General features: G+C 46.1%; 1 protein-coding gene across 5 annotated transcripts in view; it reads right to left on the reverse strand.

The window, feature by feature from the left end:
• LOC142572926 (uncharacterized) overlaps nucleotides 1-23,167 on the reverse strand; it is a 102,789-nt gene that overhangs the window by 58,059 nt on the left and 21,563 nt on the right. The window contains exon 3 of one of the 5 annotated variants that reach the window (XR_012826166.1): nucleotides 451-1,686. The exons of 2 other annotated variants lie outside the window; for them this stretch is intronic. Coding sequence is in view for 1 of the 3 variants with exons in the window: in XM_075682384.1 (XP_075538499.1) it covers nucleotides 6,293-6,713 (421 nt within the window). In the remaining 2 variants the exon portion in view is untranslated. Of the gene's footprint in view, nucleotides 1-450; nucleotides 1,687-3,664; nucleotides 6,714-13,901; nucleotides 16,367-23,167 lie in introns of those variants that run through there. 2 more of the 5 variants (XM_075682384.1, XR_012826167.1) reach the window with 2 other exon arrangements.

Genomic DNA, 23,167 nt, shown 5'->3' on the forward strand with positions numbered 1-23,167 from the left:
GGAAACTGCCCATAATAACTGTTTGCAAAACGGGATCACGGCACCCACTATGTTTGCCATAGGTATCCTGTTTGGAGCACCTCGGACGGGAGAGTACACGGTGTGATCTTGTTAGCGGAAACATTCTGAACTGAAGCTATCCTAACTTCTCTCTACACTGTAAAGAAAATTTGACTGCTATCAACTGCGCAGGTTTAAAATGACGTCACAACGCCGCGCTACCACAATCTGGAAGAAGCTGTGCCACAGCATAAAATTACGATGCTCTATTACGCCACGGACGCATGCCTAAAATGCGGAATGAACAATCCTACGAGTTTTCCACGCGCAAATTAGCGTTTTGAGACGCCCGGGGCGCTGGGCGCGTCGTAGAGCAGCAATTATAAGAGCTGACTGCTCTTATAATTCTAGCGGAAGACGAGTTACGGGACGCATTCATCACCGAAATTCAGTCCGCGTCTTTCCCAGTAACTGCGGCATTGTGGCATGTTGCTACAAGGCCAAGCACGTCGCATGCTGCGGTTGAGTGCTGTTTCAATGCTGTATAAATCCCCCCTTTATCTGCATGATCCACCATGCTGGCTGAAGGACGCGTTCGTCATTGAAATTTGCTGCACGTCTTTCGTCGTAATGCGCCATTCGCCATGCTGGCTGAAAGTTGCGACGATTCCAGATTGCATGGCAGGTGGATAATTTGCAGATTCCACAATATGAATGTGCTTTCTTCGCTCTTTCTTCCTTCAGGGTGACTAAGGTTGGATGATATCAGCACGTCAGCTAATTAACCAAAATTATTATTAAGTAGTTCAAGAGATACGCTGGAAATGTATTCATACAGGATCGCGCTAGGGGAAACGGAAGCGAGTATACTAGTTTTAAAAGAGCTGCTGGTTGCTGTTTACCACCAGAACCCCTCAAACTCATATCTTACGTTGAAGGTTGAAAACGTAAAGTACGACATCACAACAAATAATACTTCATAGATGTGTGCGAATATTGGAAACTATGCATCAACCACAGTGAAGCCGTACAGGCGATCTCTGTTACCACTCGGAAGTATGCGGCGTTTAATGGCTAATATTGCGGGCATCAACTCACAATAGATCAACCCAAGGTGGACGAAGAATCGTTAAAAAAGAAATTGAGACCACCAATGCCCTGAGGAGGACAAAATTTTCTTCTCAACTGCCGAGGTTTCCGAAAAACCCGCAAGGAGTCTTTATTTTCTTACTGTGGTATTGGTGGATGACAATTTTCCTTCCATGAATCGTCGTTCACCTTGCGGACTTCCGCGGAGTAGAAGTGCCAAGTGGGCAGCGTATGCCACAAGTCTAACGCTGTAGTTGATAGTACATCTCTGTTTCTGTATATATAAAATTTGACTCACAGTACTTGTGGCCGATGGAACGTTGATGAACCAGCGCCTCTCCCGGTCGCAGATGAAGTGCTGCAGGACCTGCCTTGCCTGGTGGAGGGAGAAACCGCGAGACAGCCGGCTGCAGTAGCGAAACGGGGCCGCCTTGAGCGAAGTCCCGGGGTCATCCTGCGGTAGCTTGCCACCAGGAACCACGAAAGCCAGCACACCACCGTTGAGGCTGTCTGCTGGGTAGATGGTCCCGGCCTGAGATGGCAGCCTCGGGGCAGCGACGTTGCCTCCACGGTAGTCTCGGTGTGCCTTCCGAACGACTGCGCGTGGAAGCGTGATTCTAGCTCATGCGTTTCTCGAGCGTCTAGTGTTCGAGCATGTTCGCGTGGCAACGCGCTCGAACGCGGCCAGCTCCTGCTTCTTCTTTTTCGCTACAACTCTGAATTTCGCGTGCAGCGTTTTTGGCCAAAGATGAATACCTACAAAATCTTGAGAACGAACAGCCTTATGGGCGTTGAACTTTTTGTGCTATACAGCATACTGTGCCCTGAAGATGTTGGTAACGGACTGGCGTTCCGTCAAAGAAAAGGGAGAAAGGTAGCGGATCACATTTTCAGTAATTCGCTGTTGCAGTATTATATGAAACTGGCTTGCATGCTTTAAGTGCATTGTCACATTAGGCCGTGTAACATTCAAAAAAGAGTAAGAGTTAAGGTGTAGTTCATTAGACGAACAAAAACCGTTTAAATATACAAAATGTTTTACTATGCCGCGTTAGGTGATATAGCTGCGTGCAATATTTACCTTCTGACACGGCGTCATGACCAACAAGATAGTTGAAGAGCTGGCATTGCCTTCCCAGCAGCTTAAGTGATTTGTTTCTCGTTAGCAACTATAGTTCCGTTTAAATCTATATATGGCGTTTATATGGCATGTCTCCTTTTCTATTGCGTCCTTATTTTCTCACTTGCGGTTTCAAACACGTAGAAACAATAAGAACATGACCCGAACGATGGAATACACAGTTGTGTTCAGACTATACTTGCTTCTTGATCGCGGATGCGAAGCTGCACTGCAAAGCTTTAGCATGGCGCACATGAAAAGAAAACAATCACACGAACAACATGATTTGTAAACAACAAATTTAGTTTTAGAAGACAAGTGCAGAAACAAAGAACAAGAAGAAACTAATTATTTATATTGCCCTAGATATGACTCAGAGCGCCTGTTAGTCATGCCGCTTCGAAGAACGAGAGCCTTTTCGACCAAGTACTGCAGAAATTCTTCCACTACGTCAGGCAGGCGGCCGACAAGGCGTAACGAAGCCAGCTCAAGCCAAGTCTGGGCGTCGTCCTGGTGCAGCTTGCGAGCGAGAATCACGAACACCAGCGGCGTACCGCGGATTCAGCACGCTGAGAAGGTCGTCAGGGCCAGCCTCGCCTATACCTCGGAGAAGCCACACTGTCGCGGCCGTCTTCTCGGTGCACTGACTAGAGCGAGAAAGCGGCGTTCCAGCGACTGCGCATGGGAGTGTGTGGTCGCAGATCATGTCATCCTACCTGGATGTAATTCTACCTCTCAGCCCCTCTACCCATGGTGCAGCACTGGGCAATGCAGAGCTTCACCGCACCAGTAGCTACCGTAATAGGCTAATGCCAGCTCAGCGTGTGATAAGAACGATGACTTCCTTAAATGTAACATACCCACAATGGGGTTGGGCCCAGCAGAGGGTGGTACACTTAATGTAAACAATATATTAGGAAACTCGAGGCGCTATCTGCGTTAGCGAATATATGTATAAGAGGAATCGCGCAGCATTGAACAAACAGGAATGCAATAAACTTCGGAATATTGCACGACAAATATTAAGCATGGGTATGGAGGATATTAAGAAGGAACTGACTATAGTGAGGTGGCCCTTCACCATAGTCGTGTAACACTATGTTGGCGAGTAACCGCAGCGACGCGGGACCTGTGTAAGGCCAAACGTGTTCATCCAATTTGATGGCACCGCTGAAAAGCGTAGGCCCACGAGTGCGGAGCCCATGACTGAAATCTCTTCGTCTAGAGCTTCTATAGGGTTGCTGCATTACTTCTTTTCCTTCTAGTCCGGCTTCTGCTATACGTTTTCTTGTGTACTTTGCTTCACCAGCACGCCTGAGTCAAAGTACTCCTTCCAAGTGGAGCGGAGCGACCCGTTGCCTACCTCACAAAAAGGAGGTGGGGGTGTTAGTGAGAGCAGCATTGAGCAGCAGTGAGGGCTAAGTTGCAATACCTGTACACAAGTATTAGTGCGCAAGAAAGACAGGGACGTAAGGGAAGAAGACACACCAAGCGCAATTTTCTAACTAAATTTATTGCTCCACTGAATTGGTTTCACCGATTCAGGGGTACTATATTTTAGTGGTACCATTCATTTTGCCCCTACATTAATTTATTCAGTAGTACGATAAATTTAGTTGAAAGTTTTCACTTAGCGTCTTTTTCTCTTACATCTATGTCTCCTTTGTTCTGCAACAATACTTTAGAAAGGTGGTGTTAGGTTTACGTGCCACTTGAGCTGCCACAGACCTAGGATAATGCCGCGATTTTACGTCGTTGCTGCGGGCCCATGTAGTGCTAAGACAGCACTACAAGAAATGAGCTACTATCACCGTCTCAAAACAGAAGGGAGAGATCACCTCTATGCAACAAAAATTTTAATGTGGGATGCGACATCGCAATCTCGTAAATGAAACGTCATTTTGACGTCATTCACATCATTGAGAATTCCGGGCAAATTCAAGATGCGGGAAGTCCGAATTTAATAAGACGGCTTCTTTTTTAGACGTTTCATTAATGTAGAATTTTTTTCATCTTGATCGAGCGATGTACGCCGTAACCGGCGAAACGGAAACTACACGGCCTTTCAAGAAAGCTACAGGAAAAGAGCAAGATTTTATTGAAGTACAAACTACAGTGACCCAGCCTGTTCTCCCAGTAAGTTATGCACAAAGACAGCGAATCCAAGAATGTTGGATGCCGATACGTTTTATGGCAACTTTCGGAGGGCTGGGATGATGGCCATAATTGTTCTTGAAGAATGGGTCGAAGATCAGTCAGTCCTAAAGAGCTGCCATCGTCCTATCTCAGCGTATATGGAAGCACCAGTTATCTTTCGTTGTGCATACACCTAACTTTACTATTCTTCGCCAAGCATGCATCAAACATCGCCTTCGTCCTTATGACATCGCTGTGTTGAGGTCCGTTCCCATCCGCTCATTTAAACTTTACATTTCGGCACAGCTTGTGGGCGGTGCAACGCAGAGCGAGATATTAAACCTCTGACCTCCCATGCGTAGGTACATATGGACGAGAAATGTCTCGTTGAATACGACATTAAGGACAACCAAACCCATCGCACTTTTTCGTATAGCATTTATTAACAGCTTGACTAAAGCTTAGTTTAAAAATTTTCCAACAAGTTACGCTGAATGCTGCATTTCCTTTTCAGTTCGACAGCCCATGACCAAATGGCGAAATCTGCTTCCATACGAAGATGTCCCGGTAATACCACAAACCACTGCAGCCTGGTTGCCTGATATCCGCGCCCTTCTTGGCAAAAACAAAAATCGCATTTCCTTATCGCACGAAGTTTTGCACCGACTGTAAAATGAGGTGCCCGCAAGTCCTTGTGTGCACAACAACAGTCTCGCCAAGAAAGGTCCCTGCTCTTGTCCACAAATACGTCTGAAACGTCGTGTACGCAAACATGCACATGAATTCAACTCAGACGAGGACGGATCATTTCATTGACATACAATGAACCTTCACGAAGGCTCTTTGTAAGGGACCGTCTAACGTTTGTTAATATTTGTTTCGAAAGTCGCTATCTCAAAACGTCAGTTGTCCCCAGCAACCAAACCTTCAAGATCTCTTTGCAATTATAACTCAGAATTGTAAGTTATAATAAATAACAATATTAACAGTTAGATTCAACTGTACATATAGCATGAGTACAAATGAGAAATTACGGTACAATTTAGAGTAGATGCGAACGATCGTTTTAAGGGGGGAAACGCAACACAATAGCTTCGTACGAATCGGCTGCGGTTCGCAATGTGCGCGCTTATAAGAGATTGATCAACAGCAATATCCTTTTGGGGCATTTGGCTTTTGTTAATGGTTGTTTGGAAGGTCTCTAGGAGAAAGCAAATTTTGGCAAACCTTCCGAAATTCTCCGAAATGAATAAATTATAAGGGAGAAATTCAAACGCTAAATATTAACAAAAATATTAACTCATAAATCGATAGATGCGTAGTTGACAATGTGAATATGTGCACCTAAATAGGCTAGATTCCCGAATGGGCGTGAAGCATAGTTGCTACTGATAAATCAAAAGCAGTGTCTGGCTTTTGTTGATGGTTGTTTGGAAGGTCGCGAGGTGAAATAACATGATAGCAAACGTTCCTGAACTTTTAGGCAAGCCTACCGGAACTCTTTCGCAAACCTTCCAGAACTCTTTCAAACGAATCGATTATGACGCAGAAATTCAAAATGATAAATAATAACAGAAATGGCAACGCATAAATTGATAGATACATAGCATACAAAATTAATATGTACGCTTAAATTGTCTAGATTCCGAAATAGGCGCGAACAGAAGTCGATACTGATAAAACTCCAGATATATCTGGCCTTTGTTGATGGTTTTTTGGAACGTCGCTACATGAAAAACCATGTCGGGAAACCTTCCGGAACTATTCGGAAAGCCTACCGGAACTCTTCATAACGAATCAATTACAACACAGAAATTAAAGAAGCAATATCAACGAAAAAAACTTACGCATAAACCAAGAAATAAGTACCCGACGAAAAGAATATGCGTGCATAAATATACTACAATCCGAAATTGGCGCGAGATATGGTCGTGAGATATACACGCACTAGTCACGCATGAATATGCCGCCAACAAAGCAAGGGCGTGAAGAACTGCGTGCTTCGGTTCGTCCCTTTAAACACACGATCTCGCGGCACGGCAGGCACTGATTACAGCGTGGCCTAAGCACTCCTGATGCCTGGTCGAATTCACGGCGTGGAGCCCCGTGGCCACTGAAGCCTGTGCGCTCTCCACTGTGGCTTAAGTGGCCGACGACCGGCTGGCCTCGTCCTTGTACCTTGGCTGGACTCGGTGGCTTCTCTGCGTGGCCCTCCGCGGTAAAGGCGACATCGGGCGCATACGCGAACACAGTCATGGAAAACCCGGTGGCCGAGTCAGCTCCTCTAGGCAGATGGCATCTCTCCATGTCTCGCTGGTGGGCCAAGGGCTGATGTGTGGCCCAGCTGCAGTTTTGCGGCGATCGTGAACTGCGAAATGAAGGCAGTGTCTCGAATCCCCTGGGGAATACTTTGCTGTACACAAGGTGGCATTTCAAAGCATTCGCGAAGAACTACTTGGACAACCTTAGAGGACCGCGACGTTTTCGCAGTATGTTGTACGTTCCCGGTAAAGGGCGGTGTTTTCGAAAGATAATTGTGAATTACAGTTGTTTAGGCGTGCACTGGTGAGAACCTAGTCGGTGCAAAACCGACCTAATAGAAGTAAGCTTATTATCTTAAAGTGAGAACAAAGTTGATTGACCGGACTTATTTCATAAATGAAATGCAAATTTTCGAGCGCTTAAAGAAGCAACGAAGAGACGTCACCATTGCGTAAACTCCAGAGACACTATCAAGTGTCGTTTTAACGAAAATTTAGCAAGTGGTGGTGCCTTCTAATAACTGACAAATTATTCTAGCTATTGCCATGAAGAACGTGGAAGCTGCGTAAGAAGTGTGAAAGGGCTTTCCAGTTTTCGGCAATTTGCTTAACACGCGTGGGGTTCACATGGTGTCATAAAGAGGGCGGAAAATAAAACATGTTGCCACTTTCATTCAGACTGTATCGATGAAAATGTGTACTCTACAACCACTCGATAAGAGGTGGGCTTTGAAATTTTGTGAACCCGCAGAGCTAAGCCGACAGGGTGTAGCGGTGGCGTAAAGGTACAGCATTCGCCTCGCGTGCAAGATGACCGCGGTTCGAATCCCAGTGCCGTGCAATTGTCCCCCAGATTTAAAAAAATCCGTGTGTCGATAAGATTGCATAAACAGGCCTGGAGTGCGGCCTGATCCCGGTGACCACGACCGTTAACGCACTCCCTCACCAGAGCAGGATTGGCCACCCTGGTGCAGCACTTGGCCACAACCTCCTATATGAATACAACAATGAAAAACCGGCCCTCAATCCCGAGCAGGTGGGAAGCAACTGACAACGGCGGCGGTCAGACCTGTGAAGCAGCAGAGGGTGCTAAGAATCCCTGGGTCCGGAAAGGCCGCTATTGGAATCTGAACCTGGCAACGTTTAACGCTAGAACGCTATCTAGTGAGGCGAGTCTAGCAGTGCTATTGGAGGAATCAGAGGGCAGTAAATGGGATATAATAGGGCTCGGTGAAACTAAAAAGGGGGGCACGTCCTGTGCTACCGGGGCCTAGCCGAGAGAGGAGAACTAGGAGTCGGATTCCTGATGAATAAGACTATAGCTGATAACATACAGGAATTCTATGGCATTGACGAGAGGGTCACTGAGTAAGCGGTAAGAGGGAAAATAGAGGAATTCCAGATCAAGCTACAGAACAGGTATACGGCTTTAAATCAGGAAGAGGACCTTAGTGTTCAAGCAAGGAACGACAATCTTGTGGGCATCATTAAGGGGTCTGAAAAAGAAGTTGGTGGTAACTCCGTTAGACAGGATACCAGTAAGCTATCGCAGGAGACGAAAGATCTGATCAAGAAACGACAATGTATGAAAGCCACTAACCCTACAGCTAGAATAGAACTGGCAGAACATTCCAAGTTAATCAACAAGCGTACGACAGCTGACATAAGGAAGTATAATATGGATAGAATTGAACATGCTCTCAGGAACACAGGAAGCCTAAAAGCTGTGAAGAAACTAGGAATTGGCAAGAATCAGATGTATGCGTTAAGAGACCATAGCTGGCAATATCATTTCTAATATGGATGAGATAGTCCAAGTGGCTGGGGAGTTCTATAGAGATTTATGCAGTAACAGTGGGACCCGTGACGATAATGGAAAAAATAACAGTCTAGAGGAACTTGAAATCCCAAAGATAACGCCGGTAGAAGTAAAGAAAACAATGGGAGCTATGCAAAGGAGGAAGGCAGCTGGGGAGGATCAGGTAACAGCAGATTTGCTGAAGGATGGTGCACAGATTATTCTAGAAAAACTGGCCACCTTGTATACGCAACGCCTCCTGACCTCGAGCGTACCAGAATCTTGGAAGAACGCTAACATAATCCTAATCCATAAGAAAGGTGACACCGAAGACTTGAAAAATAATAGACCGATCAGCGTACTGTCCGTGGCCTACAAAGTATTTACTAAGGTAATCGCAAATAGAATAAGAAAACCTTAGACTTCTGTCAACCAAAGGACGAGGCAGGATTCCGTAAAGGCTACTCAAGAATAGACCATATTCACACTATCAATCAGGTGATGGAGAAATGTGTGGAATATAACCAACCCTTATATATAGCTTTCATTGATTACGAGAAACCGTCTGATTCAGTCGAAACCTCAGCAGTCATGGAGGCATTACTGAATCAGGGTGTAGATGAGTCGTATGTAAAATATTGAAAGATATCTATAGCGACTCCACAGTCACCGTGGTCATCCATAAAGAAGGCAACAAAATCCCAATAAAGAAATGTGTCAGGCAGGGAGATACGATGTTTCCAATTTTATTCACAGCGTGTTTACTGAAGGTATTCCGAGGCCTGGATAGGGAAGAGTTTGGGATAAAAGTTAATGGAGAATACCTTAGTAACTTGTGATTCGCTGATGGTATTGCCTTGCTTAGGAACTCAGGGGATCAATTGCAATGCATGGTCACTGACCTGGAGAAGCAAAGCAGAAGGGTGGGTCAAAAAATTTTTCTTCATTAAACTAAAATAATGTTTAACTCGTCTCGGAAGAGAAGAGCAGATTACGATAGGTAGCGAGGCACTGGAAGTGATAAGGGAATACATCTACTTAATGCAGGTAGTGACCGTGGATGCGGATCATGAGACTGAAATAATCAGAATAAGAATGGGCTGGGGTGCGTTTGGCAGGCATTCTCAGATCATGAACAGCAGGTTGCCAATATCCCTTAAGAGAAAATTGTATATAAGCTGTGTACTACCAGTACCCACATATGGGGCAGAAAACTGGAGGCTTGCGAAAAGGGTTTTACCTAAATTGTGGACGACGCAACGAGCTATGGAAACGAGTATGATGGGTGTAACGTTAAGGGATAAGAAAAGAGTAGATTGGGTGAAGGAACTTACGCGAGTTAATGTCATCTTAGTTGAAATCGAGAAAAAAATTGGGCATGGGCAGGACATGTAATGAGGAGGGAAGATAACCGATGGTTATTAAGTGTTAGGGACTGGATTCCAAGAGAAGCGTAGGACTGGGTGGCAGAAAGTTAGGTGGGCTGATGAGATTAAGAAGTTTTCAAGGACGGTATGGCCACAATTAATACATGACCGGGGTAGTTGCAGGTGTATGGGAGAGGCCTTTGCCCTGCAGTGGGCGTAACCAGGCTGCTGCTGCTGCTGCTGATGATGATGATGATTGTGATGATGAAGATGATGATGAGAGGTAAGCCGACATAAGCACCTACATGCGGGCACGCCTTCCAGGGACCATCAATTACACGGAGTAAGGCGCTAGTTGAGAATTTCCTCGGGAATTCTTTAGGTGCGAGCGTGAGCTAGTGCACTCATCTTTACGGGAAGGCGAGAAAGTGTGTCTTCGACCAAGCGAGGTTGAATGATAAACTTTCGATTCAAGTCGTTTTGTGTTACCGCTATCGTTTCTTACAGCAGTGGCATCACATCTGACGGTTGAAAAATAATGAGGAAAAATTGCGGCTGTACGAAAAACATACGCGCCCTTACTGCGCTTACAAGCTCTGGTCAGGCTCAAACCAACTCACGATACGCATAGTACCCTGCAGGCCACTGCGCAAAAAAAAAATAATACTCAATGCACCCTGAAGAAATTTGAGAGACTGCTTCTTAAGGAAAAACTACACGACTATCTGCAAGTGTAGATCGATCGACCCCAGGCGCGTGCAGGGAAATCACTCAGTGCGGCAGTCATTCCAGCTCTTTAGAGCATGGAAGAGCAACGAGCGAAGCAACAGCTGTCATCCACTGGTGACGTTTGTTAACATCATGTGCACAGCGCCACGAAAATTTTCGGTGATGTGCGATTCCTGCGCGGCTTTCAGTTGCATGCGGGGGAAGGAACAGCGGTGTACGGGTCTTGCATGACATAGGCGGTAAGCTCACCCCACTCGCGCTCAGTGGACCGGTTTCCGTGGATCCCCAGAGGCGGAAAACAATTTCATCGGAACGAATCTGCGGAAAACTTGCAGCAGGCGCCCGCCAGCCATCATCCACCTGCCTGATGATAAGCCTGCATATGATTAGTCTTTTAGTGATGCACAGCGCGCCACAACCCGCGAATAGCGTGCAGACAGGCGCTGGCCAAAACATTTCACGGAAGCATTGCACAGGGTTCACACGGTTGTGTGTTCGACGTGTTTGCATGGGCAAAACAGCACATGCAACTCCTGAACCTCGCCTACTCGAGCTTATGCATGTACTGTTTTGAAGTGGAGATCCTCGGAAAGTTAGTACTGCGGCGCAGAGCATTCTCATCTTAGCGGAAGTCACTGAGGGAAAACCGACAACTGAACGGCTCACGTGTGCGGTATAGGGCATTTGCGAACTGCGAGAGCTCTAATCACAAAAAGTAGACTGTGTGTCCCAAATAACGTTAATCGAGCGGTTGAACAAATATACATATATATATATATATATACATATAATCAAGAACACGGTGCTAGATACAATTAAAAGACCGACGGCGTTTGGCTGCTGCAGTGGTCTGACGGCCGAATACCGCACATCTAAAATTCTTACTGTGCACTTCGTTTACCGAATTATTTTTCTCATTGAAGAGCTTGGCCAACGTCAGCTCAGACACTTTATGTAGTGCTGAAACGAGCACACATGCAGCAAGCATGTCAATTTGTTTGAAATATGAAATCACCTCAGCCGTGCGACTTCCTGAGTACTAGTATACTCCGTTAAAAGTGCAGTCTGTTCACACGTGGCAATATTTGGACGACCGTGATACCGCGACTACGCAGTCACATGTACTTTTTTATGTTTTGTGGAGTTCTTTCATAAGCGCGGATAAATCGGTTCCGCATTCGGCCAGCAACATAATTCACCGGAAACGCACGTTTCCTAACGCACTCCTTAGTTTTCTTCCGGAAAGTATTTCTCTAACTTTCGTTATGCATACACTAGCAAATTGGATTGATACTAGCTCATTATGTAATTACCAAGATGTAAAAAAAATGTTTGCCCTTAGAATGCCAATTTTCCTGGCTTTATTCGTGGCATCTTAAGGCACACCCTACACTGGCTATCTGTAGCTGGGACGTCTTTGTAGTACGCAGTTTTTTTTAGCTTTTGTGTGCGACATACGGTTTGCTAATTTATCAATCCTTGTTGTTACCTTTATTACCCCCTTTCCTTCTCCATCTCCTGAAGCCCGCCGTTATACCGTAAGGTGTGCTTCTGGACCATTACAGCCCGGCCAGCAAAAATTTTCTTCACTTCCGCTATTACACCATCAGTATAATGAAACAGCTAGTTAGCACCATTACTATTACTAGGCCAAGGTGGTCCTAGTCACGTCCCTCTGTGGTTCTGCGCATTGGACATGGGGGAAACCCAATCCTCAGGCACCACCTCTCTGAGCACACAGGTGTCCTCATCTGCTTCTCTGCACGGTCACCAGTTGGCGACATGGTGCGGAGTTTATCAATGTAATGGCTAAATAGATAGCGTCAATTTCTTGATACTGTCCGACCCACACGCCAGAGTCTCGTCATCTGAATACCGCAATCAACCGCTCTTCAAGCGCCAGCGCTCCATCGTAGCAATATAGCTTAAAGCTATGATGCTGCAAATGTTCTATCTAAGGTAATCTATATGTTATAACTATTAGGATATTTCAAAGGAACCTGTCCCTTACTGGCAATCCAAATCATGCAATTGTGAGGAGAAGAAATTCAGATTACCTGTAACCTTGTAAACGGAGAATCCACGGGGTGGCTGATGGTGCAAGAAGCCTTGTAGTCCACAACACGCTGCACGAAAGAGCCGAAGCACAGAGAACGGCGCCACTCGAGCGTCTCTCTGAAACGAGAACCGGAAGACAGATACTGCGGGATCTTGGCCTCGTGCCGAGGGAAGGCAAGCAGCAGGAAGACGTACCTATACCGGATAGCATCAACAGAAAGCTCAGGGTCTGCCCGATCCCGAGTAACGTGAACCCTGAGCACAACAAGGAGCGGAGGTTGGCGAGGGCCAGGGCTCTCGTAGACCTCCACGCCAGAGAAGAAGGCACCGTCTACGTGGAGACGGCGGAGTATCCAGGGAGCAGCGACGCATACGCGGTGGTGGCTGTCTGGGCATCGACGGGTGCAACGAAGACCGCGACGAGCGTCCGGACTCGAGAGGCGCACCGGGCGGAGTAGGTGGGCATCGCTTTGGCCGTCTCCGACCCCGAATGTACTACAGTGTTGTGTGACTAGAACGGCAGTGAAGAACTGCGCCAAGGGTAGGGTATGTAGTGAGGCCGCGCGCATACTGCGCAAGGCCGAAGACATCGGACGCAGAAGCGCTGTGGTAATCAAGTGGTTTCCGGCCCACATGGGCAGTGACGTGTCGGAACGCGGCAACGTGAACCACAACGAGACGGCCAACACGGCCGCGCCAGGACTAACGAACCGCGCAGCTGCAAGCACCGCCGACTCGGAGTGTTGGTCGTGGTGCAGTGCCAAGGACAAGATTACCACCTTCAACGAAATAGTGAAGTGGTACATACTTAACAGACAGACTATGCCGCCACCTCACCCGGGGCTTACCCGGAAGGAGGCAGTGTTATACAGGCATTTACAGACGGGGTCCCTGCTCTCCCCGGTGCTAGCTGTAGCACGTGTGTCCGAGCGTGTACGCGAGTGACGTGTGTAGACTGTGCGCGAAGGAGAGAGCCACCGCGGCTCACATCATTTGGGACTGTAGCATAAATCCGCGAGAAGCCAGCGAGAAGACGACGATCCCGCCGTAGCTAGAGGCTGTAGCGAGGAGCTATAACCAAGAGACACAACTCAACGCCGTCCAGCAGGTCTCAGCAGCTCTAGAGAGGCAGCGACCGGGCGAAACCGAGGAGAAGGGGGGCAGCACCCCCAAGAAGGGGCGGCGGCCCTCTCGGATCCGCGGAAGTAGCGAGGAACCAAGACCTCAAGGAGCACAATGCATGAGACTGACGTAGTGGCCGCGTCGCGGTAAAAGCTTGTCTTCCCTGCGTGGAGGGAGCCTAACCGACTCTTCAGGCATTTTCACTAAAGTTGTTCTCTCTCTCTTAAAAAGTTCTGTTGAAAATATGAGGTACGAGTCGTGCATAGCTGTTTTGTAAGCCGGTTACGGAAGGACCTAAATGTTTTCAAATCACCAGGATCGTTGGAAATAATAAACCGGTTAAAGAGCCTATTTTTCTCTTTATTTTTTTGAATATGTCATTCGTGACCCACGGTTTGCGAATTCAGGAAGCGCGAGGCTTTCGTGGACGGAACGGAAAATATTTCTGATAACACGTGCTAAAGGTGTCGATGCTCATACGTGGTGTCAGCTCACTGGGAATAATAAACACAACTGCAGTCAACTTTACACAGTTCTTCCGAAAACGGTCAAGGTTATCGCTGGTGATGGTTTCAAATATAGGAAGATATTTATTTTTATTTTTTGAGTTACGTATCCAGCTAAAAAAATTGGCATGTGGTCGCTGATGTGATACGAAAGAACACCAGATTTGATATCAGCCTGACCACAAATCGTGATGAACAATTCAAGGCATCTTGAAGTATCAGAAGTGACTCTAGTAGGAGAACGTTTGACATTACGGAAGGCAAAAGAGTGCATCAATAGCTCAAAACCACGCCTCAGGACAGTGTTAACACAAAGATCTATATTAAAGTCACCACCGATGATGATATTGTACTGGAAATCAGAAGTGTGTTCAAGAAGCCTTTGAAGGAAGAGCAAGAAACAATCAGAATTTCCATTAGGTGGATGATAAAAAACAGAGTAAATTGTACGCGCGTGAAGGATTGACAGCACTTCATAATCATTAGTGACACAGGAAAATTCCTCAACACACTTCACGTTGAGGCAGTTTCGCACTAGCATGCAGACACCACCGCCACGTGAAGCAGTTTTGGATCGAATAAACTAATCATAGTTCGGGAGCTGCCAGGGAAACTGGCTCTGGTGGTACCAAGTTTCTGACACCACAACAAAATCAAACTCCAGATCCAGGCTGCTAAACATGGCGTCAAGTTCAGCTGTCTTGTTTCTCGCCGACTGAGAGTTTACATGAATACAACGAACTGATCCATTGTGCACAGGTCCAATGAACGCCATTAATTCGGAAAGAAAAACGTAAGGTTTACATAAGGATGCCATTAGGACATGAAAGAAAAAAATGTGTTGTTACTTCGACCTAAAATACCAGCTTATCAAGGTGAGCCGCGCACTTTATTTGGCAAGCATTCTGACCTTCTTCTTTCCTCACGAGGACCTTGCCATTACGGTACCATGCAAAGCGGAAATTATTGACACGCGCCCATTACTTCACCGTCTTCAGAAGCATTCAATCCTGTGTCGTCAGATTTTCCAGCATGAATCGATCAGGCACGATACCTGGAAGGAGTTTCTTCTTAGCAAGCCATGTGTCCTTTGTTGGATGGCGAGTAAAGCGAATGATTATGCCCGGAGTCGTGTTTCTTGATTTTAATCTATGGATGGCGGAGACAGTTTCCTCAATTAGGGGAGCTAGTTCCAGTTCAGACGCTATGACGTTTAGCTTGTCCATGGGCGATTCGTCTTTGTCTTGCTTGATGCCATGAAATTCGAGGTTAAGCTTTCGACTATGATATTACAGGTTATTAACCGCGGCGCGGAAGGCCTGCACTTCTATGCTTGCGCACGATGCCTCAATTTTAATCACTTTGGCAGCGAGCGTCTTTATTTCGCTATCATGCTTGGCAAGGTTCACAAGGACATCATCGTACTTCTCCGATAGCAGCTTTACTGATGCATCGATTTCACTAACAGTTGCTTGAGTGGGAGCAGCTCATCAAGTTTTTTGTTATTTTCCAGGAGCATGGTGGCGATCGAGGCATCCTGCACTTTACAAACGGCGAAGCTGGCCTTACTACTGCGGCACGGAGGGCAGCGCTAAGACTTCCTAAATTCAACATCATTGTACCCAAATTTTTTCTTGGTTACTCCTGTACAATTATGACTGATGTGAAATTGATCCGAGCATTCGCAGCAAAGCAGATAGTCATCATTTACCTTAATGGCCACATCACATTCGTCACAAACAGAATTAGACATTCTGACGGACGTACTCGAGGGTGGTTGGGTCAAGTGATGCGGTAACAAGTGAACAATACAGACAGGAAACTAGAACAATAGGCAGCAGCAGTGGCAGACTATCCTTAGTCGGCTAACGAAAACAGGGACGGCAATCACCAACCTGTAACGACAGAAGAAAATCCTCCATTAGACGAGTGTCCGCTCGCCGCCACGGCTGCTGCCAAATGAGGAGGTCATTGCAGTGAAGCCCGTATTTGTAGACGACGGTGGCGCCTTTCACTTCCGTTGCCGTGACGTGGCTATCTGCGGTGAGCAGACACCAGCAGCTGGATCCGTAGGTGGGGTGGGCCTTGGTGCGCTCGAAATCCAATTTGCACACGTGCCGTGTGCGGCGTAGTGGAGTTCCGGGCTGCTGATAACTTCAACACGATGCGATGACTGCGCACTGTAACGGCAGTAGAAAATCCTCGATTAGACGAGTGTCCGCGCGCCGCCACTGCTGCTGCAAAAATGGCAATGATTTCGCATGGTAATGATTTAAGAGTGAACGACGAGCAAGATATAAATTATTGATTATTGCACCAATGATTCTTTTTTTAGCCCAAATGGAACTGCATATGGCAAGGCATACATTCATGAATACGAAGTGCAGAAACGAGGCGCGACTAGAATGGATAACTTGGGAAGTCAATACTACGAGCTGTAGACATAGACAGCCCCCTCGATATTAGTGTTAGGTATCCACTCAGGGGTATTCTGCGAGTTCGTGAATTATAAGCCTTGATAAATTTTTTTTTCAGCCATAATCAATAACAGGACTACAAGGAATGATCTGTTGTCTCATGTTCATTACAAAAGTGACGTAGAAGGGACAGCGTCACAACAGCGCTGTGCAAAAAAAAATAAATAAATATGGAATTCTGCGTCGGAATCATCCTAATTTCTACGTGGAAATGGCGTTATATCCACCACTGCCAATTCCGGGGAATCTTCATCTGCAGGAAGTCTTAATGCGATGAGATGACTTTTGTAGACGTTTGATTAAGGCAGGATTTTCTGTATCTTGCTTAAGTGAAGTACGTGTTATCAGCAAAACGCAAACTAGCGGGAAATGCGCGGGGGTTTCCGCAATAGTCTATCATTTCACTGAAATCAAATACAGTGCGACCAGGTACTCAAGTTACTTGTAAATATCGACGGTCTAAACAATGACATGTCAGCTAGATTATCCCGAATCTGTACTACGAATAAGCTTCAAACACAACGACAGCGAATCTAAAAACTAACGTTGGCAGATTTTATGGCAATATGGGCAAGGCTAGAATGGTAGTCAATGATTTAGCATGCAAAATAGGTGTCAAATAAGGCAGTCGAATATACAAACACCAGCCAATGTGTGCAGAGAATGTGCCAAATCGCATCTGACGCTATATAACAAAAGCGTCAGTTGCCATTATCTTATTTCGCTGTGCATACAGATAGTATTACCATTCTTCTTTCCTATCGAGCATTTGGCACATGCCCACTATAAGGACGGGAGCCGAAGTGCGGTGGGGGAGCCCTTACCATTCTTAGCTAAAGAAGCATCAAACATCGCCTTCGTACTTGTGAATCGGTGCGTTGAGCTCCTTTTGCATGTGCCGATTTATTCTTCACATTTCAATACAGCTTGCAGGTTGCGCAGCCTTTCTGCAAAGTTTGCATGCGACTGAAGCTCTTACCTGCCGTGCATAAGCAAATATTGACACTAGATCTCCCGTCCCATGGGATAAAAGGACAAGTGAGCGCTTCGTGTTCTGTTGTGCAGCATTTATTTACCACATTGAAAAGAGCTACAATTCAAAATTTCTCGGCACGTGCAGGTGGCATGAGCATCTTATTTTTTTTTCAACTTCGATGGCCTACTGCAACGTGCTTGTATTCTTCGACATGAAAATACCAGGATTATGAAGCGAATCATAGCAGCCTTGTTTCACGACGGCCTCGCCATTAAAGTAGAGCAAAAGTTCGTACTTCTTCAAACTCTGAGTTTTGTTCTCGCAGTAAAATGAGGTGCAGTCCTGCATTTAAAATTATTGGCCACCAAGATGCGCTTTCACATGGAACCATCGCCGTTCTTGTACATGAAAACGTCCTATACGCTCGTTTCGCAAAACTAAATAAATTCAGCCCAGTCGGATGCGTTATACAGTCGTAGAATGACCTTACACGACGGATTTTTGCAAGACACCGTCTGCCTTTGTTGTTTGATTAGAAGGTGGCTACTAAAACAAAAGTTCTCCCCAGAAAGAGTACCTTCCAGCACCCCGCAGAATAAATTTCGAAGCAGAAATTATATAAACAATAAGGATAGCATAAACGTCAAAACTGCACAATATATAAAGTACAAACTAAAAAAAGATCAGCCATTATGCTACAATCTAAAGGAGACGTGAACAAACGTCTCAACCTAATGAAAGCGACGGAATAGAATCGTACGAATTGGTTGCGGCGCGCTTGAATATGATAAATATAAAGCAAGGTGCTGTTGACGCAAAGTCTGGATTTGGTTGATGGTTGTATGAAAGGTCGCTAGAAGAAACGAAATTTGGCAAACCTCCCGGAACACTTCGGCAAGCCTTCCTGAACTCTTTGTCAAGCCTTCCGGGAATCTTTCAAAAAAATAATTAAAACGCAGGAATTCAAACTCGGCAAACCTCCCGGAACACTTCGGCAAGCCTTCCTGAACTCTTTGTCAAGCCTTCCGGGAATCTTTCAAAAAAATAATTAAAACGCAGGAATTCAAACGATGAAGAATAACGAAGACAATAACGCATTAATCAATAAATACAGAGTTGGCAAAACGAATAGTACACTTAAATACGCTAAAATCATAAATTAAAGCGAACGATAGTCGCAAGGGGAAATAAACGCAGAAATTGCGCGTGGATATACGGCTAGACCCGCGGCCGACAGTTCGTCGCTGTGAACACGCGAAATCGCAGCACGATGGGGGTCTCATGATAGCGTGCCCGAAACACTCCTGATTGATGGCGGAATTTTCGGCGTGCTGTATCCAAGGTGTTCCAGCGCCGATGGAGTGTATCAACCGTCGCCGGCGCCACTTCGTGGCGTTAAACCCCTGCTCCGCCCTCGCCCTCTTCCGCGAGCGCCGTGGCCATTTGAGCCTGTGCGCTCTCCAGTGTGGGTTTCGTGGGCTCCAACGGGCTGGCCTCGTGTTTGGACCTTGGATGGAGTCAGTGGCTTCTCTGGGCGGCCCTCCGTGGCAGAGGCGACAGCAGGCGCATGCGCGAACACGGACATCGAAAAGCCGGTGGCCGAGTTAGCTCCTCCAGGCGGAGGGCATTACCCACGTCTCGCTGGTGAGCCCAGGGGCGATGTGTTGCTCGGCTACAATGTCGTGGTCAGACGTGAACTGCGAAACCAATGCCGCGTCGTGTGTCCCGTAAGGACTACTTTGCTCCACAGGCAATGACATTGCATAACATTCCCATATAATTACATAAACAACCTCAGAAAGACGAGATCTGTTCTGAATGTGCATTAGGTTCCCGCTGAAAGGCGGAGCGTTTGAATGCGAGCGTGCATTCTTATTCTTTAAGCATGGACTGCTGACAACAAAAGCTGGATAAAGCAGAGATAAAAATATGTATTGTAAAAAATAACGTAGCAGGCATACTTATTAATCAGAGGGATTTCTTAAATGAAGTGGATATGGAATAGTGCTTATTGTTGGGCGAGTCGGTCGCACGTTGTTAAGTCAGGTGCTAGGCAATACAAATACGGACAAGGAGAGCACAAGGACGGCCGCACTTGCGACCCTGTTTTATTCAGAACACGCGTATTTATACCTGTATGTCTGCAAAATCATCGCCTGCGGGCACTTTAGAAACCTGATTACATTCTGATACAATCTCATCAAGCTATCATTGACACAATCGTCATTCTTGTTCCTCATGAAAAAAGCTTTAGCAAGCTCACGTGTCATCTGGTCGCGACTGCATCTCAAAGTTTTTGTCCTTGCCTACAAAGGCTGGCACAGATTCTCACGTGTAGCCAAAGGCCACCCTTGATATTCACGTTATGTCACTTGATACGTCGGATACGCGACTGCGTGTGTTAGGGCAAATGTCTTTTCCTGTCTTTGTCGAAAGCTGGCGCTCCCTTAGTCGTCCATATATACATCGGCCGTATTGCGGCTGTAAACCTTCCCACGTGTCATGGCGATTTCCTACACATTGCGGCCGAGCACCCGACGAAATGAGTCACGTGACGCTTACTGCAGCCTCGCACGCTCCTTTCTCAGGGGGCGATCCGGCGGCATAGTCAGGCGCACTTGCCTAGGGCGGAATATACCACCGACCCACCGTAGCAATTGGCTACATTCTTCAGAACTTAGGTTTTGCCTAGTTAAGGCTTATTGCATATCATATTGAATGCTAATAAACGCGGGGAGAGCGGAAAAGAACGCAAAAGCATCAACACCACCCATGCCGTCGCTTTTGTATTCTATTCCGTTGTCCCCGCCTTTATTAGCGTTCTGTATGATATGCACACTTCAGGTTGTGAAACACCACATTAACATAGTGGACAACCAGCAGTGATACGATTTTTCCTCCCTACCTTGACCTTTTTTGGGTAGTCTAGCCTTCAATTACTGCTGGAGCTTATCCGCCACAGCGTCCACGACTCAAATAGGAAAACCAGCTCTCAGCAACATACCAACATGATTGTTCAGGCGGTCATGTACCAGGTAAACACATGACTTGTCCAAGACTGGCTTCACACAGAACATACCAATGGGCTGTTTTAACTTCTAGGAGTGCGGATATGCGTAGAACAGGTCTTTGCGGGCTCGTTGCGAGTGGATGCAGGATGTGTGATCTGGTCACGTTTTTAACTAACTACTGAATTTTATTCTGGTGGGGTATTTTGCAGGGGCAGGTTAAAGATCGTGTAGTTTTAAGATCGCTGAAGTATCTTGGACATAGTCCGTGTGCGTCACAAAGCGTCGTTATTTAAAAACTAGATACTCTTTTAAGTATATAAAAAAACCTTGAGAACTATCTCCTCGTCCAAATAGCATACAATAAGAGCACACTGCTTTTTCATAAGGAACCGCGAGTCACCAAGCCTTATGGACCTCTGTGCCGTGTTTATATTCCGTACGTAGCCCCTTACTTAACGAAGTGTAAATTATCCAGTGTAGCAAACACCGAAGAAGGGATGTCCCCACACCGTCGTGTCCAGAGAGCATGTTATTTTACCGAAGCAGTGGTAAACATTTCCCGCAGATAAATGCGTCATCCATGTTTCCGACGAAGAAAGTGGTAACTACGCAAGAAAAAAGTGCAAAGTACCTTACTAGCTCTTGTATATTCGTTCATTACGCATGAGTTACCGAGGGCATCGTGTGGACAAAATAAAAAGAAACGTTTGCTTGCCAGTTTGATTCAGACTCTGTGGGGGTGGTTTATAGGGTGTGCCGTGCTTTAATTGCCTTTCAAATGTGCGCTTGGGGAATTGGCAACTACGCAGTCGTGAGCAGACATGCGTGCCCTCTTGACATCGCGCTTTTCCCAGGGAGGTCTCGCCCTCATTTTCACGTAGTGCAACGCCAGGGAACTGAAGAGAGTAGCAGACAGGTTTCTAAGTGCGGGGGGGAGTGAAGGAGCGTGGACCTCGTGAGGTCCGGGCGGGGAAGAGCATCTTGGACGATGTGATGCTAAACAAGGAAGTTGCGATTCAAGCATCCTAGCGTTGCCTCCATTTTGTTCTTCTATTAAAGCCACCACATATGCACTGTTTGAAGGGAATGATGACGTACTACATAATGTTGCTCCCAGTGGAACTTTAAAAGCAAGGTGAAGCCTTGCTAGAATTGATTCTGCCTTAATACGTCCAGCACGTAACGGAAGGCTACACAAAGGCAAAAAAGAAAACGAGGATGGTGCTTGCCCTTTCATTCATTTGGGCTGCTGTTTTCAGTTACGTGCTGGACGAAACAATTAAAAATAGAGTCTTTTGTTTCGCTTTACTGTGTTGACCAAAAACACCACGTGTTCAACACGTGTCTGTGTTAATGGTGTATGACGAAACAGTGCCATATGGGGAATGCGGGCTACGGTGAACATTCCCTCTCTGACCCTACCCAACTGAATTCCATACACTTAGATTTCACTCTCAGTAGAGGCATTAAGTTTTGCAGTGTCCCGTGAACAACAAAACTTTTCCAGGCACGACATTCCAATAAATCCGACGCTTGACTTTTCATTTATACATCTCATAGGAAATCTTTACGTTGAGTATGCACTTGGCAGAAACGTCATTAAAAAGTTGAAAGCGAAAATGTTATGAAATGAGTGCACGTATCATTATGTACTATCGCAGGCACATTCATCCTTGTTATTTGGTATTGCCAATGCTTCCTGGCACCACATTTGCTGCAAGCTACTCCATGAAGAAAAAAAAACAGGCTTATGTTAATGGTTAAACAGTACGACAGTGCAGACATGTGCGACTTTTGATGTGTCCATCATAACAATATGGATATAGCATTAGCACCATTCTTGTTGGTCTTTACACAAATAAGGGCAAAGTGCAGGACTTTATCGCAAAAATCCAAAAATAAGCATCTAGCCTTACAGCAGCAACCTTCCGAACTCGTTAATCGGCTGTGCAATCTTTAACCAGCCCCGCATATGTGATGAATGCCGATGGGTCATAGCTGGCTCATGGAAAAAAATCCCGTTATGGCTATTGTTTAGTAGTGGAGAAACATGTCTTCGCCTTTTACTCGCGGATCAAGCAAATTATTATTTACACGCGGTATGTTGAGTTTATGGAGGAAACATTCTTGCCAGCTGAAGGTCTGTCAGGAACCCAGCGCGACATTGACGACATTGAGGGTGAGGGCAAGGGGACGAGAAAATAATGTATGTAGCGTGGAGGAAGAAGCAAGTGAGAGCACTAACCTACGTAATGTTATGAGTGCAATTAAGCGGACAGAGTTCTACACCAACGCAACGTGGAATTGCTTCGATGAATTGCATTGGTCGAAGATGCGCCCCTAGGCCATCCTGCATGCAGAGGCTGTGAAGAAAAAGTGCGTCCGTCCGCGTCTAACGCCTTCTTGTGTGCGCGTCTTTTGTGTTTAGCTGATATCCCCTTTTTCAAATGATAATCCCTTGCAGCATAAGCCCATACACTTTGGTCTCGATTGTACATCTTAACGTTCACCGCCAAT

Source organism: Dermacentor variabilis, chromosome 2 (assembly GCF_050947875.1).
Source record: "Dermacentor variabilis isolate Ectoservices chromosome 2, ASM5094787v1, whole genome shotgun sequence".
NCBI lineage: Eukaryota > Metazoa > Arthropoda > Arachnida > Ixodida > Ixodidae > Dermacentor > Dermacentor variabilis.